The following is a 15,448-nucleotide window of genomic DNA, read 5'->3' on the forward strand; positions in this document are numbered from 1 at the left end:
TAGAAGTACTTCGTAGCGAATAGTGTTTTTCTCTCACAGCAAATCAATATAAGCATCAGCATAAGCCAAATTACAATATTGCTATGTTGTGGTGTCACTCGGTGCCTCTTGACAATCACTTGGGCACATGCCGCTCTCAACATCCCGTGTTGGTGCTCTCTAGCTCACTATGGCACTCGAGTGCCCTGCCGTGGTCTATGCCAACACACGATGTTCCCACAACGTCCCTGGGTATACTCTAGTGTCAGTGCATCTTGACAATCACTTGCCACATCGTAGCTGTTGACATCCTGCGGTGGTGCTCCATAGCTTGCCATAGCACTCGGCATCCTGTCGTGGTCTATGGCGACACTTCCCTCGCTGTACTATGGTGTCACTCAGTGTCTCTCGACAATCACTAGGGCACATTGCCATTGACAATGTCACCAAGCATCTCATTATATTAGATAAATCACTTCCATAACTATTTTGTGTATACACACACATACACATAGGAGTAGAAATGATTTTTCATGTATATAATTCTGACTTTCTACTAAGTTGGCATCGCCTTAGCAGTTAAGGTGGCTACACCTAACAGGTGCACTCTGGTGCTTTGTTGCTTTACCCTCTACGATTTTTAAGTACCCCATGACATATGTTCTAAGCGAGAAGCTTTGTTCACGACGACGGCTTACACCAAAACTCTGCGGGCTAGCCCCTAGGTTTCAAGACTATGGTCTAGTCGACAACGTATGCCACACAATGAACAACTCACAACGGAAAAAAGATCATCAATAAGAGAAAACAATAAACTTAAAATATGCTTTACCTATTTTGTGACACGTGTTTTGCGTAATAAGTTTTGCTCGTGACAATGGGTTATGCTATGAACCCAACGCTATACAGGTCATAGCCTAATGTTAGCTCCTTAGGCATGGGGTTGTGGTCTAGTAGGCAAAGTGCATAACAATCTCACAAAGGGAAATATGCCTTTGTATATTTTATCTTATTCAGAATACCGCATAAGTGCCCACTAATCTTTTTTGTCCTCACATTTTATCCTATACTACTTCGATAACTATAGTCGGTCACGACATCGCCGCCATCGTCACCGGCTAGACCACTCAAGCATGTCGCCACCGGCAACGACACCAACCACGACCACTCGGGCACACCGTTGTTAGGTTCACCCGAGTCGGTCATTTCAATGCCAGCAATGTCGTCAGCCATAACCACTTGGGCATTGACGCCGCTGGTCTCATCCGATGAGCCAGTCACACCACCACTGACAATGTCGGCGACCATGACCACTCGGGCACACTGTCGTAGGGTGCACCTAGGTCTAGCATGCCACCGGCGACAATGTCACAAGATTGACTGTTCAAGTATGCCACTGTTCAAGCATGCTATGATTGGTCTGAAGGCTAGGCCTGTGACCCTAATCAGCACGGCCTAGTGTCTATGGGCCGGGCTTTCTCCGGCCTGGCACCGATTGACCAACTATACATCTAAGGGCATGTTTGGATCCACTCTTCTAAAATTTAGACCTCTAAACTTTAGAGCTAAAGTCTTCAAATAGGTGGTTTAAATTTAGCTCTAAAGTTTGACCCACCTCACAAAAACTGAGAAGTGCTCTAAAAATTTTTAGAGGAAGGGATGCAAATAGACCTAACAGAGAGAGGGCGACGAAATGGACCCTGTATTTCTCGATCCCATGCTCGCACTCGCGTGACCCCCTATTTTCTCATCTCAAAGTGTGAACCACGTCTTCCCCTTTGCATGCACCTATGCAAGTATTGTAAGTTTGTAACCACCAAACACAACCATTTACTCTTCCACGTGGCCTCCTATAGCTCACATAAACATCTACTATTTCCTCGTCTTAATAGTATTATTATACATAATCCATAATTCTAGATCTCCAACGTTCCATATAACCGCCGGTCTATGCAACCACCCTCCCCCTGTCCCTGTCTCCCTCGCGGCACTGCAGCAAGCCATGGGCGTGAGCACCACTGACCTGTCCGCGCCATCCCACTCCGTCAATCTGCCCGGCTGCGTGGCCTCCTCCTCGTCCCCTTCCTCCGTTGTTGCCCCGTGGCCGCGTTCAGGCAAGCACCGCGGCGCGGCCGCCGTGGTCCGCCGCGCCCAGCTCGTCCTATCGCGCGACGTCGGGTGGTGCGGGCAACGCGCGTGGCGGAAGCTGCTCAGGCGGCTGGCGCAGGAGACCAAGTGCATCTGCAGCTCCCCGACGGCGGCCACGGGCAGGCCCATCACGTTCGGCTACGACGCCGCCAGCTACGCCAAGAACTTCGACGACGGGCGCAGCCCCGCGCGCGCTGCCCCCAATGCGGCGGATAAGCCGAGCGGCAATTGACCCGATCGACGTTCTTCTCTCCCCCTCGTCGATCCCCTTCCGATCTTCTTTTTTTGTTTCTCTTTAATTGTTTTTCTCCTTGCTTTTATTTCCTTCTCTTTCTAGCGCCTCCCTGCTGATGGTGATATTGGTGTTGTAATGGCCTCATCAATACCCCACACATATTTAGTAATTTGTACATAGCTTTCGAGATAACACGAGTGGAGTTTTGCCAAATGCACATAGGGCAATGTACCATCCCTGAATGACTGAATCTCATCTCTTGCAGTGCAGCATTGGTAAGAAATTTCAATCAGAATTCAGGTATTGCAGGGATCGGAGCCATTTTCTGCCCAATCTTTCAAATGTCCTTGATTTCTGTATTCAAGATTACGGCAGAGAAACAATTACGCAGGCACTATACTCGAGGATAGTGGTCTGTTAACTCATCTGGATATTTGAGATATTTGATTGTTTGATTGATCGGTTGGCAGTTAATCGTCAGGCTAACTTGCCAAAGAAAGATCTTTTTAAAGAAAAGGAAACGACCAATGGGTGGTGCAGATCAAACTACTCATGGAAGGACCATGCAATACAGGACAAAAGGCAAAAGTGGACAGAATTTATTGGTCTTGATCTTAGGTTGGGGCGTAGGGCCATATTAAATTTATTTTCTTTCAATGTGCCTGCCTGGTTAAGTCCTGGCAACATTTCTCAGATTCAGTGAAATGCTTCCCGGCAAATCAGGGCGTGTTGGAAGTGGAACGCGAGACTTTCTTTCTTTCTTTTTGCTTGATGAATATCGTCACAATTCATCATTCCATTGTCCACACAATTTTTTTCCTGCGATCCTTGTGTTCCTAACAGCCATGGAATGCCGATGGAAACTCTTTGTTTGTTGTCTTGTATATAAGGTTCTTGCTTGATTCGTTGTCGCTAGCTCCTCATTGGCTTTGCCCCTACACACTACACGGCGGTTGCTTCCTGCAAGTGTAAGGCCATTTGGTAATATGCAGGTTGATAGGTGCTACACAAGCTTCAGCCGCTAAAGACTGGGCTCCATACCAAAAGCGAGGCAAAGCTGAGCGATTTGAGGCCTCCCCGGTTGGGCGGCGGTTGTCCTCTCCCGCCGCAAAAGGCAGAAGCTTCCTTCTCGTCAGGGCTGGCCTCTCCGCAGTTTTTTTTTTTTTGCTTTTTTTTAAAGCTCGTCACAAATATACTTTTGGACGTATATTTTTAAAATCTGGACCCTTAGCTCGGCGCCATAGTAATTGACGCCGAGATTACATGTCACCGCGCCATAGTAATTGGCGTGGACGTAGACATGGCGGTCACATGACAGACACCTCGGCGCCGGGGTCATTGGCGCCAAGCTTGGCGCCGGGGTTATCGGCGCCGAACTTGGCGCCAAGATCTATGGCGCCGAACTCGGCGCCAAGAGGTGGTGTTTTAACCTGCCGCCCAACCTTCCTGGCCAAGGCTTCTTCCTCTTCTTTCTCCTCACTCTCAGGTTTTTTCTCTCCCCACTTCGTCCTACCTCACGAATTGACATATTGGACCTTGAAAACTTTAATTTGATCCGTAGATCTTCGAGAGCAAGGTAGTCTCCATGACTTGCTAGTTATATAGTTTATTCATGAACAATGTTGTCTACTGTTGGACTTTTCGTTGTGTTATCATGTAATGCACTTTAAGTATGGACATACTTAGGTCATGTACTGCGTTATTTAGTTTGTCGACATGTACTTATAGTATTATTATGTTGTTTAATGTGTCATAGTATTGGACTTTTCATTATGTTGTTGTTTTCATTATCTGTGGTCATAATATTCAGTTTAATATGGCGGACGTAGTGAAATGAGATCACGTACAACAAATAAAACCTAACAAAGTAGAGCATTATATAATTCAACACGCACAACACATGAAATGGTATGTGAGAACATGTACCAAACTAGGGTACAGAGGTCCTGAACTAAACCTAACATGTCTTAGATAATTGAAGCGAACAACAAGCACACGAAATGGCATGTGAGAACATGTACCAAACAATGGTACATAGTTTCTTCGACTGAAGCTAACACGCCTTAGGTAATTAAACCAAACAATAAACGCATGGATATGCCATGTGAATAAGATAGAGTCATCCTATTAGTATGGCCACATAGCAAATTGTGTTACACCTTCTCCACAGTAGCCTCCCATTGTTGTTGTTGGTGGTGGCAGGGGTGACCGAGGAGGCCCCTTATTCTTGTGATTAGGACAGGTGCAATATGGATCATTACAGAGTGTCTCCTGTGAACCTGCACCATTGTTGTTGTCGTCGTCTTCATCTTTCTTATAACCACTGCTAACTTCCCTTTGTAGATCGAAGATACGGTCCTGCAGGTAGTAGATGTACTGCTGATGTAGATAAATTGGTCGAGGATCGACCCACCTAGTGAACCCATAGTTTTCTTCAGACTCGGAAGACTACAATAAGTATGTCTTGTGAGTTGTAAGGGTATTCGAGAAACATATTTAACAAATAAAATGTAATAGCAATTACCCATGCTCGCGGGCATTTGAAGAAGCGACGACCTCCGTCAATCCTTTCTGTGAACATCTGCACTAAGCAGTCCTCATCATGCATGCATTTTGGCCAATCTTCCTTCCGGTTATCGCATCCTCTGAGAGGGCACTCTTTAGTGAAATCACTCTTACTCTCGGGGAGAAATAGATACACTGGTTCCTCAAAGAAATCAGGCCTAAGAGACCCCTCCCACACAATGGGAGTTCCCTTCGTCCCCCCCCCCCTTCCTCTCCCACTCCTAAAACCCTTTCCTCTAGATGACTCTCCAGACATTTCTACACCAACGAAACCGAATACTAGTTTAGTTTTGCTTTTGGTTAGCAATGCATCCTGGAATGCATATGTATAGGCGGAGGCAAGTTTGCTAGCCATTGTATTATGTTGTAAATGCTCCTGGAAAGACTACTCAGAATCACTAAAAAACCTACATTGAAGGACACTGGAGAGCCTAGATTCCATCACTAAAAGCCTATTCGAATTCAGACTTCAATCACTATTTCAAAGGACACTGAAAAGCCTATTCGATAGTGACATGATAAATCACTGTAAAGGCTAGATGGTATAGGTGTACTGCACAAATATACTTTAGGCAGAAAATTTTAGCATAATTTCTCCTATTTTTTGATGCAATCCGTACATAAATATGACATGAATATTTAACCTCAATACAACATATTCAAACATACAAATATATGCCACATTCATCTCAAACCATATACATGAGCATATTAATAGTCCACACAGTCTATAATTATAGTCTATAGTAGTTCATAGTCTATAATAATAGTCCATACAGTCCATAATAGTTTATTATGAAAGTCCACAAAGTCCATAATAGTACATAATAACATCTTACCATAAACCATCACTGCCTCCTAGTCTTACCCTTACCCTTGTGACCAAGAGCGTTGGTGCCTGGAGTGTAAGGGTCAGATGGATGGCGTAGTCTAGTGCCTAGAGGCTATGTAGGTTGAGTCGGGGGAGCGTCCTTTAGTTGAGATGGTCCAAGCTCCTCGTGCCTCTGGTCCACCTCCTCGTCCTCGTACGCAATGCCTATGGACCCTATAGGTGCTTGGCTTGACGAACCTAAGCCTCCTCTACCTACGGAAGGAATGTGCACGTCTTGCGTTGTGGCTGTCCTGCAACCACAACGAGCAGCCGCACGGCGTAGCCGACGTGATAGTCTTTGTTGTATAGAATCATGTTAACTAAAAGAATTTAATGTATTAATATTATACTTGAAAGAATTTTTAGAATCTTACGTCTAGGAAGCTACGCATGTCGTCGTCCCTGACTCTCAGATGAAAGCACTCAATGTCTTCAACCGAGCATTTAAGGGTGTTGTCATACAACAAAGTTCTTAGTAAGATTGTATTGGTATGCAACTGAACATAGAAAAATAAGGCAATTGACTTACCACTTTGTCCAATATTGGTCATGACTTCACCTGCCTTCCTACATGAGTAGTTTGGTCGTACGTCGTGTCTTCGTTGGAGGAGGACTCGATGTCGGCGTGGTCATCTTCTATCCATTGTAGCCTCAGCCTGCGACGTGTTGCACCTTGGTACCAAGCTTGGTAGCGCCTGTACTCATGGTTCGTGTGCGGCTCATCATTCTCGTCCACGTTGGCGTCCAACAGCTCCCACTATTCAATGTAGTAGTGGTGATGCTTCTCCCAATAAAAAATCTTCCTGTTCTTTTGACGATCCAACCTACACGTCACGCTACATAATACAAATCTGTGTAGAAAATTTCAACAAAGTTTCCTTTGTTCTTTGATGCAAACCAAACAAAAATATGACATGAATATATGCATTCCATACACGTACATTCATCTCAATCCATATACATGTGACCATATTAAAAGTGCAAGTACGTCATCATTACTTCATCTTATATAGGAACTAATGGAAATGGACTATAACAGGACAATTGAAACAACAAAATACTTATGTAAGTCAACGCCAGTCGAGAACGGAGTCGTTGGCCAAAGCTGTCTCACTCCAAATTGGCGTGCAACTCTATCTGACAGGTGGAACTCGATAGCATAGAAGCATATTAGAGGGCACCTCATCCTGTACAAGTCATAGTCGTACCCACACATGTTGCTCAACCAAAATGGAAGTGCCCTCTCTCCATCATACGGTTCCCACGACACCAACCACATGTATCCGGACTAGCCTCAGGAACCATCCCCAACTGTCATTGTTCTCCTTCTCAACCAAAGCAAATGACAAAGGAACCAACTTATTGTTCGCATCACAGGATATGGCTATAAGAAGTGTGCCCTAGTATTTGCTAATCAAGAACGTACCATCAATGGAGAAGATGGGACGACAGTGCCTAAAGGCCTCGACACACTGAGGGAAACACCAGAAAGCATGAAAGAATATCTACCTCCCATACTTTGATGCATTTGGTTTTAGGATGTACTCATAATGCATGCCTGGATTCACCGCTTTGATTGCAATTGAAAAGTACTGGCAGCTGCTCATACCTATCATCCCAATCCCAATATATCATCTTCCACGCTCGCTGCTTAGCCCTCCAAGTTTTACCATAAGTTATCACATAACCTCCATACAACACCTCAACGGTCCTGATAATTGTCCTAACCTTCATGTTGGGTTCTCTCTACAATATTCCCATCAACCGCTTGATAATGAGGGTAGATGTCGACTGCCGATACTTCATTGTGACCACATGGTCAGCACAATTGTGTGGCTCAACAACTTTTGTGATCTTCCACTTTTCGGTGACCTTTTGCTTCCTTGCACAAACCCTCCATGGGCAGCGTTCCTTGTCGCACACGACTGTATAACGGTGCTCCGCATATGAATGCAAGACCTTGTAAGGTCTCTTTTGTATCACTGTAAATGCCTACAACCACCTCTTCAATATAGCGAGGTCCTTGAATACCCTACCATTCTCAATTACTATGTTAGTACCAGCCTCAGGAACTTCTAGCAGCTCATCATCACATCCTTCTACACATGCCTGATCAGAATGAGCAAGATTATTGAACTCGTGAACTCTTGCATCACGGTGGTCGGGAAAGATACACCTCAGCATCTCAACGTCACTCTCCGTCAGCTCTCCAATAGGACGATCATCATTAGAATCAAGAGCCTTTACCATCTCATATGGCTCTGAATCATTCATAATTTCAACACTATTGGAGCCACAGAATCCATCTCCACAGTGTACTTGCGTAGCAATAGGGGCACATCCACAATGTCAGGAATGTCTCCTACAACATAAGTAGAAAAACAAAGAAAGAATGAGAAAAATGGATGTAAGGAAGGGGGTAAGCTCCCAATAATGATACGGATAAGACACTTACTCGGATGATTCTATGTTAAAGGGATCTCATGAGGAGGATCTACCACAATATCATGAGTCTGACAAGCACTCCAATTAGCTCATTGGGGGCAGATTGAGCATCGAGAACCATAGGTGCAACCTCCACATCCATATCAGGTTCTGGGACGGGGGGGGGGGGGTCAAAGTGTGCCTACTGACCCATTAGCGAGGAAAATCCATGAGGGATGGGATCAACTAACACCCGACGCACAACCACGTCCAAACTTTGGAATTGACTCTTCATAACTGATCTCACATAGTTCTCCCACTGATCTGCATACCCAATTGGGATCATCTTCCTAAGGATGTTGGGAGGGGAACCTAGGTGAAGTACACCCTCAACTGCGATGCCATCATCATTATGGCAATGTAGCTCCTCCCGAGCCCTTGCAACTAACTCACTAAATGAAGGCTTCTCATTGAATAACACAGGCATGCTTTACATGTCAACAAACTCAACATATCCATAACGATCTCTTTCTATGGTGCCTCCATGATATCTGCTCACTAGATTGTCCATCTAGTTCATACACATAACGAAGCACATTTCCTTTAGTCCGATATAAATAAAACATACTAAGTACAAGGTCTCTAGTACGTAATAACTAACTAAATAGATACTATCAATTCACTACTAACTACTAAGTACTACTAACTATCTAATTAACTATGTGACTAACTATATAAGTATTTAACTATCTTACTAACTATATAACTATGTAACTAACTATATATGTAACTATGTAAAGTATCCATCAATCAACCTATCAATCTAAATATCTTTCTACCTATCTAAATCACTACCACACTAACTAACTAATAACCATTGTTAAATAAGAACAAATTAAAAAACTAATGTACCTCGAGTGCAGGGGAGGCGCAACCGGTCGATAGGAGGCAGAGACGGCCATGGGGAAGCTATTGTGCACCCACGCATGCTCGTGGCTGGCAACCGAAGCGGCCAAGTGGGCGGGGGTAGGCGGCCATAGGAGGCCTGCAACCGGCACCCTGCTACCGGTCCATGGCCCCTGCTGCCCCTGTGGAGCGGGCAAGGGAGGGCGGCACAGCAGGGGCCGGCACGGTCGCGGTCGTCCGGGTTCGACGATGGGGAGGGCGGCGCAGTAGTCATGGGCGCGGCTCGGCGCATGGGGCGGGGATGGGCGCAGCGGGGCGCTCCCGGCCAACGTGGCTTGGCATGGCGCGTGGGGCTCCATGGCTCGGGGCGCATGTGGGGACGGGCAGCATAGGGCATGACTACCGGCGCAGAGCGACGCGGCACGCGGGCATGGGTGGAGCTGGGTGTGGCCAGACGGCGCGCGGCTGGCCATGGCACCGGTGCTCGGGGTAGGACGGCACGACGAGGAGCGGTGCCGGGGGGCGGCGCGACTAGCGACAGAGAGAGGGGTGAGAGAGAATGGGAGAGGAAGAGAGGAGAGGAAGGAAGAGAGAAAGAATACGAACCACCTGTAAGGCAGGATCGGCGCTGAGATCTTTGGCACCGAGACCCGCGCCAAGATCTATGGCGCCAAGCTCGGTGCCAAAATCTGTGGCGCCCATACTACCTGCCAGGTCACCTCCACGTTTGCGTCGACGCCTACGTGGCCCCGAAACTTAGGCGTCAAATATGCTGGCGTCGAGACGTGTTAGCTTGGCGCCAATTACCCTGGCGCCGAGCTAAAGGTCTAGATTTTGAAAGCATACCTCCAGAGACATATTTGTGACAAACTTTTAAAAAAGAGAGCAAAAAACCTGAAAATTCGGGCCTCTCCGCAGATTTCCCGTTGTTGCAGAGAGAATTTTCAGTTGCAACTACCGCTCGACACGCGCACCGAGGCTGGATCTAAAGCACTCTGCAGTCTGCGATGATCGCTACGAACTTTTGATTCACTTGACGCATGGGCCATGGTAATGTAACATCAAAATGCAATGATTACTTGATTAGTCTCTCAACTCTGAAGAGTGAAGAACTGAAGACAGTGACCAGTAGTTTTAGCTTCGCAGAGAAAGGGAACAACGGAGTACATACGAGAGTTAGTAGAGAGGGGAAAATGGCATTTATGTCCTGAGTCGAAAACAAGTCAAGCTATACCAAATACGATTAGTAAAAGCACCGCAACGCAGCAAGGTGATGCAACCCTCCCCCTCATGGAGTCATGGTTGTTGCAAGGACGAGAACGAAACGAATGTTACAAAATTAGGCATTTTTATGGTTAATTTAATCCAGAAATAAAACATCAGCAGGTTTGTGATGACATATATGTGCATGTGTATATCTCTAACAAACGCTATAGCATGCAAATATGATATACTGATCGATACAGTAAGAATGCAAAGTACTGTAATCACAGAGATAAGAGTGTACATAGCGGATGGTCCTATGCCGATGGCATCAGAGGCTCCATTCGCACTAGACATAGTGCGTTGCTTGAAGTCGTGGACCACAGTCGATGCAGAAAGATGTTCGTAGTGTAGTCCCATGAACAGTCACCAGGAAGAAGACGTCGGACGAGCAGTCGTGGAATCGCTCCCCAAAAACCTAATCGCCGCACACCCCGTGCAAGGTTCGTAGGCGGACGAGGGTTCTGGAGGCACCTGCTCTGCCGCTACTCCGTGCGTGCAGAGGTACAGGATGGGAAAAGCCAAAGGGTGGCTGAGATGTGGTCTCTCGGAAGCGAAGGAAGGGGGAGAAGACTGACGAAGGACTTTCTATTTTATGCCCAGCGGTGGGAGGGAAAGAGCCAGTGGAGGAATTCAGGAGTCAGAGACACAGAGAGACAGCAACTGGCGTAATCAAGTTGCCTCCACCATCAAGGAGAGAAACTCCCATAATTATATGGATTAAGTGGCAAAACCTGGCCACGCCCGCCCGCCCGCCTGCCTCACCACGCCCACGGCCCACGCTCGGCCCGGCCAGCGGCAGCGCGCGCGCATGTGGCACTCATTTGTCCTTTTCTTAGCTTCACAATTAAGATGGATAATTTTCAACCAAATAAGCTGAGTAAACGTTCAGTCAAAATCACATATGGTATTAAACCATACAACGCTTAATGTTATGTACCATACCGTTTTATTTGATTTATTAAATATTATACGGGTCAAGCCCATAATATATCCAACAATCTCCACCAAACTCTAGGGTTTATAACAAAGTAGTCTCAGAACCATATTTCTTTTATATACCAGTGTTTTGATTGAGACTGTTAAGTTGAACATCCATCTAGAGCAGTAGTTTCACTCAGTCACTACTGAATAATGAACTAAGCCTTGAATTGACAGTTTTGTGTGAGGTGAATGTCACTAAAGTCCTTAGCTGACACTAGACTGCAAAAGGCATCCCCTCTATTTGAAGCATATATGTCATACTCCAGTGCCTTTCATGAGTATTTAGAGATCACCTAAATCTCATAGACTGTGACCAGCAGTCTGACTCATATAGGTGTGTTCCTCAAAAAACGTTCTGTAGGACATCTTTGCTTCGCCAGTGCCAGCCCCGTAGTTCACTCCTCTTCATACGGGCTTTACTCCGCCTCAGAGTTCATCAGTGCTCACTCTAGTTTCCAGGAGTCTTGGTGCTTCATTCAGTGAGTTGACAGGGCAGCCTACTCTGCTAGAGCTACATGTCCTAGGTCCTTCCACAGTTGCACCTATTACTGGGACTATAAAGACGCTCCTTTCGTCAGTTGCATCATCAGAGCAGGCAGCGCCAGTTATAGATCCAACCCAGACCGCTTCAGCATCGCTTCCAGCTATAGAGGGCTAGACTGCTTAGAGTTTAGGATTAGATGATGATGGCACACAGCTCTAGCTCGCTCCTCGTACCTCAGCACCCGACTTGTCCGCTGCAGCTCCACCGACCGACCCTTAGGTTTTGGTGTTTGACGCTAAAGGGGGAGAGGGATCGAGTATGTTAGCCTTAGGGGGAGTCTATCTATTAGCTTATAGCTTATCTATTACATTTGGAGTTTTATGTGTGATACATTATGCATTCACGTTTACTATTATGCATTGAACTACTTAAGTGTGATCGTAATCGTGATATTAATGTGATCATGATATTTATATGATATGTGATATGTGTGCTCTCTACTTTGAATTATTTATATGTCATATCACTTGTGTTATGCTCATTTGCTTTGCTTCCGCATTTTACTCCGATGCAATCACTTGTACTCTTGCTTATTTCATATCTTTTGAGTACATCATGTTGGCTTGGGTCATATAAGCTTGCCTAACACTTTTGTTCTTATTGTCAAAAGCCTATATGAACCAAGCTTGTTAAAAAACCTCATCTCTTTCATATACTCGAGGTGGTATTGTCATCAATCACCAAAAATGGGGAGATTGAAAGCATCTAGGCCCCTAGTTGGGTTTCGGTGATTAATGACAATACATGATTACTGTGACTAACGTGTGTTTTGCAGAGATAATTAAGTTAGGTCATGATAATAGAGATCGATTGGGCTATCATGGAGGTCATGCCCCTACGATGGAAATCACTTCGGTTTTTAAAGGATGGACGACAAGGTTAAGGATGGACTAGTTCTAAGTATCGATTAGAGTTGAAGAGACACTTAGAGTAGTTTAGGACTTTGTTTTTTCTTTGGCCGTACTATTAAGGGGGGTATGGACAGGTAGCTTGACCTAGGTGAGTCTAGTGGGTTAGGTGTGGTGCACACTTGCTAAATCTAGAACTAGGTAGCTAGTAAAAAGCCCTTAGATCCATTAGAGCAAACTTCATTCACGTATGATCGAGAGTTGAAAGTGAATGGAGGGTCAAATACTGATTGGATGCTGGTTCCGGTGTGACCGGATGCTGGCATAGAGTCTGATCAGTTCATTTGATCAAGGTGAAATCGTCTAGACGCGACCGGACGCTGAGAGGTGAGTGACTGAACGCTGGGTGCCAGCATCTGGTCGACTCCAGTAAGGTTCTAGAGAGGGAAAATCATGATCGGACGCATCCAGTCAGTGTTGACCGGACGCTGTCCAGCGTCCAGTCACAACTTAAACATTGGAGATCGGGAGAACTGACCGGAGCGTCCGTTCAACATGAACGGAGCATCCGGTCATCCCGCAGAGGCACATAACGGTTCGTTTTTCAACCAAGGTTATAAATACTTCATCCATTCGTGTGAGGGGGTACTTTTGCTCATTCCAACAGCTGAGAAACACCTTTGAGAGTGCCAAGAAGAGCAAGGTCCTAGTGAGGTGATTGAGATTTGAGAATCCCAAAGAGAGCCCTCATTAGTGAAAGCAAGAGTAGCAAAGTATGCATCCACCCTTCTCATTAGGCTTTTCATTTCACCGATCATAGGTGTGTAGAGAAGTTGATGACCGGGTTTAGGATAGATGGTCGTACTATCAAGAGGGGCAAACTTGTTTGCATATCGGTCATCTAGTGCCACTCAAGTAATCTAACTTTGGATCGTTGCTAGGATCGAGTGACGCGGCAAGTTGAGTGGCTAACACCCTTGGAAATGTTTTTGTGAAAATATGCTAACACACACGCACAAAGGTGATACACATTGTGTTTAGCACTTAGGAGCAAGGGTTCGAAACTTCACCGACGAAGTGTCCAAAGGTGCCACCGGCGCCCTGTATAGAAAAGACAGGGTTTCACAGAGTGCACCAGACGCTGGTCATGTGGTGACTAGACTCTAGGGAGCAGCGCCCGATCAATTATAAAAGAAGGTGGGTACACTTGTCCTAAGACCGGACGCAGGCGATCGGACTCTGGCTGAACACTGTTCAGCGTATGGTCCTGCTGATGTGGCGGCGCACAGAGAAGCCAGTGAGTGACTAGACGCTGGGCGAGTCCGGTCGGTCGTGACCAGACGCATTCGGTCACGAATGGAACCTTACTGGAAGTGACCGAACGCTAGGCGACTGTGCGTCCGGTCCTACACTGTAGCGTGTCCGGTCACAACTTATGTGCACTGCTGACCGTTGAGATCAAGCGATTGAGGTTGAACGGAGGCGACACGTGGCGTGCATCCGTTGACCGGACGCTGGACCGGGTGCGTCCAGTCGATCTGACTGGAGCGTCTGGTCACCCCGAGCTGTGCCCAGTGAAGGGGTACAACGGCTCTATTTTCGTGGGGGCTATAAATAGAAGGTGGTCTCGACCATGACTGTAGGGGAGCACCTTGGAGGACTTTGTGTCCATGCTTGAGAGTGCTTAAGAGCCCTCCATCTCACATATGCTTGATAGTGATCATTCAATTATGTGAGTGAGTGATTCTAGTGCGATTGCATCATGAGGTTGCATCGAGTGGCACTAGGTGATCGAGTTGTAAGCCGGTGGTGCTTGTTACTCTTGGAGGTTGCCACCTCCTAGACGGCTTGGTGGTGGTCTCCATTGAAGCCCGCAAGAAGCTTGTGCGGTGCTCCGGAGAAGAGCTTTGTGAGGGGTATTGTGCTCGCCCCACGAGAGCCACGAAGAGCAACTCTAGTTGAGCGTGTCATTGAGCTACCTTCACTTTTGGGGTAGGTTCTTGCGGTGCCCGATGTGCGGGCTTGGCGGGTGATGCCAATTAGCCGCCGAACCACCAAGTGAGCGGTCGACACAACGGAGACGTAGCGTGTTGGCAAGCACGTGAACCTCGGGAGAAAATCACTGTGTCAACATTATTCTTTTCGTTGGTTTGCAATCCCCTTACACAAGCTTGTGATTACTTTTATATACATTGTGCTCGTGTAGTTGCTCTTGTAATTAGTTAGCTTGTGTAGCTCACTAGTTATCTTCTTGCTTGTGTAGCATAGAAATAGCTCCCTTACGTGGCTAATTTGGTTTGTGTAACCTTTTTAGTCACATTGCTTAGTTTGTGTAGCTAAGTTTTTGCGCTCTCTAATTTGGTATTGGTTACCTTGTTATTGAGCATTGCTAGTGAGCTTAAGAGCTTTGTGCTTTTGCTTACTAGAATTGTGTAGGAGCTCTCCGGTGTATAAAATACGGTGGCATAGGTTTGTGTGACCTTGCTCTTAAGATTGGATAGGTGAGCTCTAGCTAGCACGACACCTTTGTTGACTAATTAGGATCTTTATAAGGTGCTTGCGAACTTCGATAAAGGGGTGTAGTCTTGGCTAGACCGATTCTTTTAATTTTGTATTTGTTACGATTAGCCGTCGCAATTAAATTTAGTAACGACTATTCACCCCCTCTCTAGTCGCCATCT

General features: G+C 46.1%; 1 protein-coding gene across 1 annotated transcript; it reads left to right on the top strand.

Moving 5' to 3' along the window:
- Positions 1–1,936: 1,936 nt before the first annotated feature.
- Positions 1,937–2,588, top strand: LOC136453239 (uncharacterized). The gene has a single exon (XM_066453827.1). It carries the CDS (start codon positions 1,982–1,984, stop codon positions 2,357–2,359), a length of 378 nt encoding a protein of 125 aa, XP_066309924.1. The 5' UTR covers positions 1,937–1,981; the 3' UTR covers positions 2,360–2,588.
- Positions 2,589–15,448: the final 12,860 nt, after the last annotated feature.

This window comes from Miscanthus floridulus, chromosome 5 (assembly GCF_019320115.1).
Source record: "Miscanthus floridulus cultivar M001 chromosome 5, ASM1932011v1, whole genome shotgun sequence".
NCBI lineage: Eukaryota > Viridiplantae > Streptophyta > Magnoliopsida > Poales > Poaceae > Miscanthus > Miscanthus floridulus.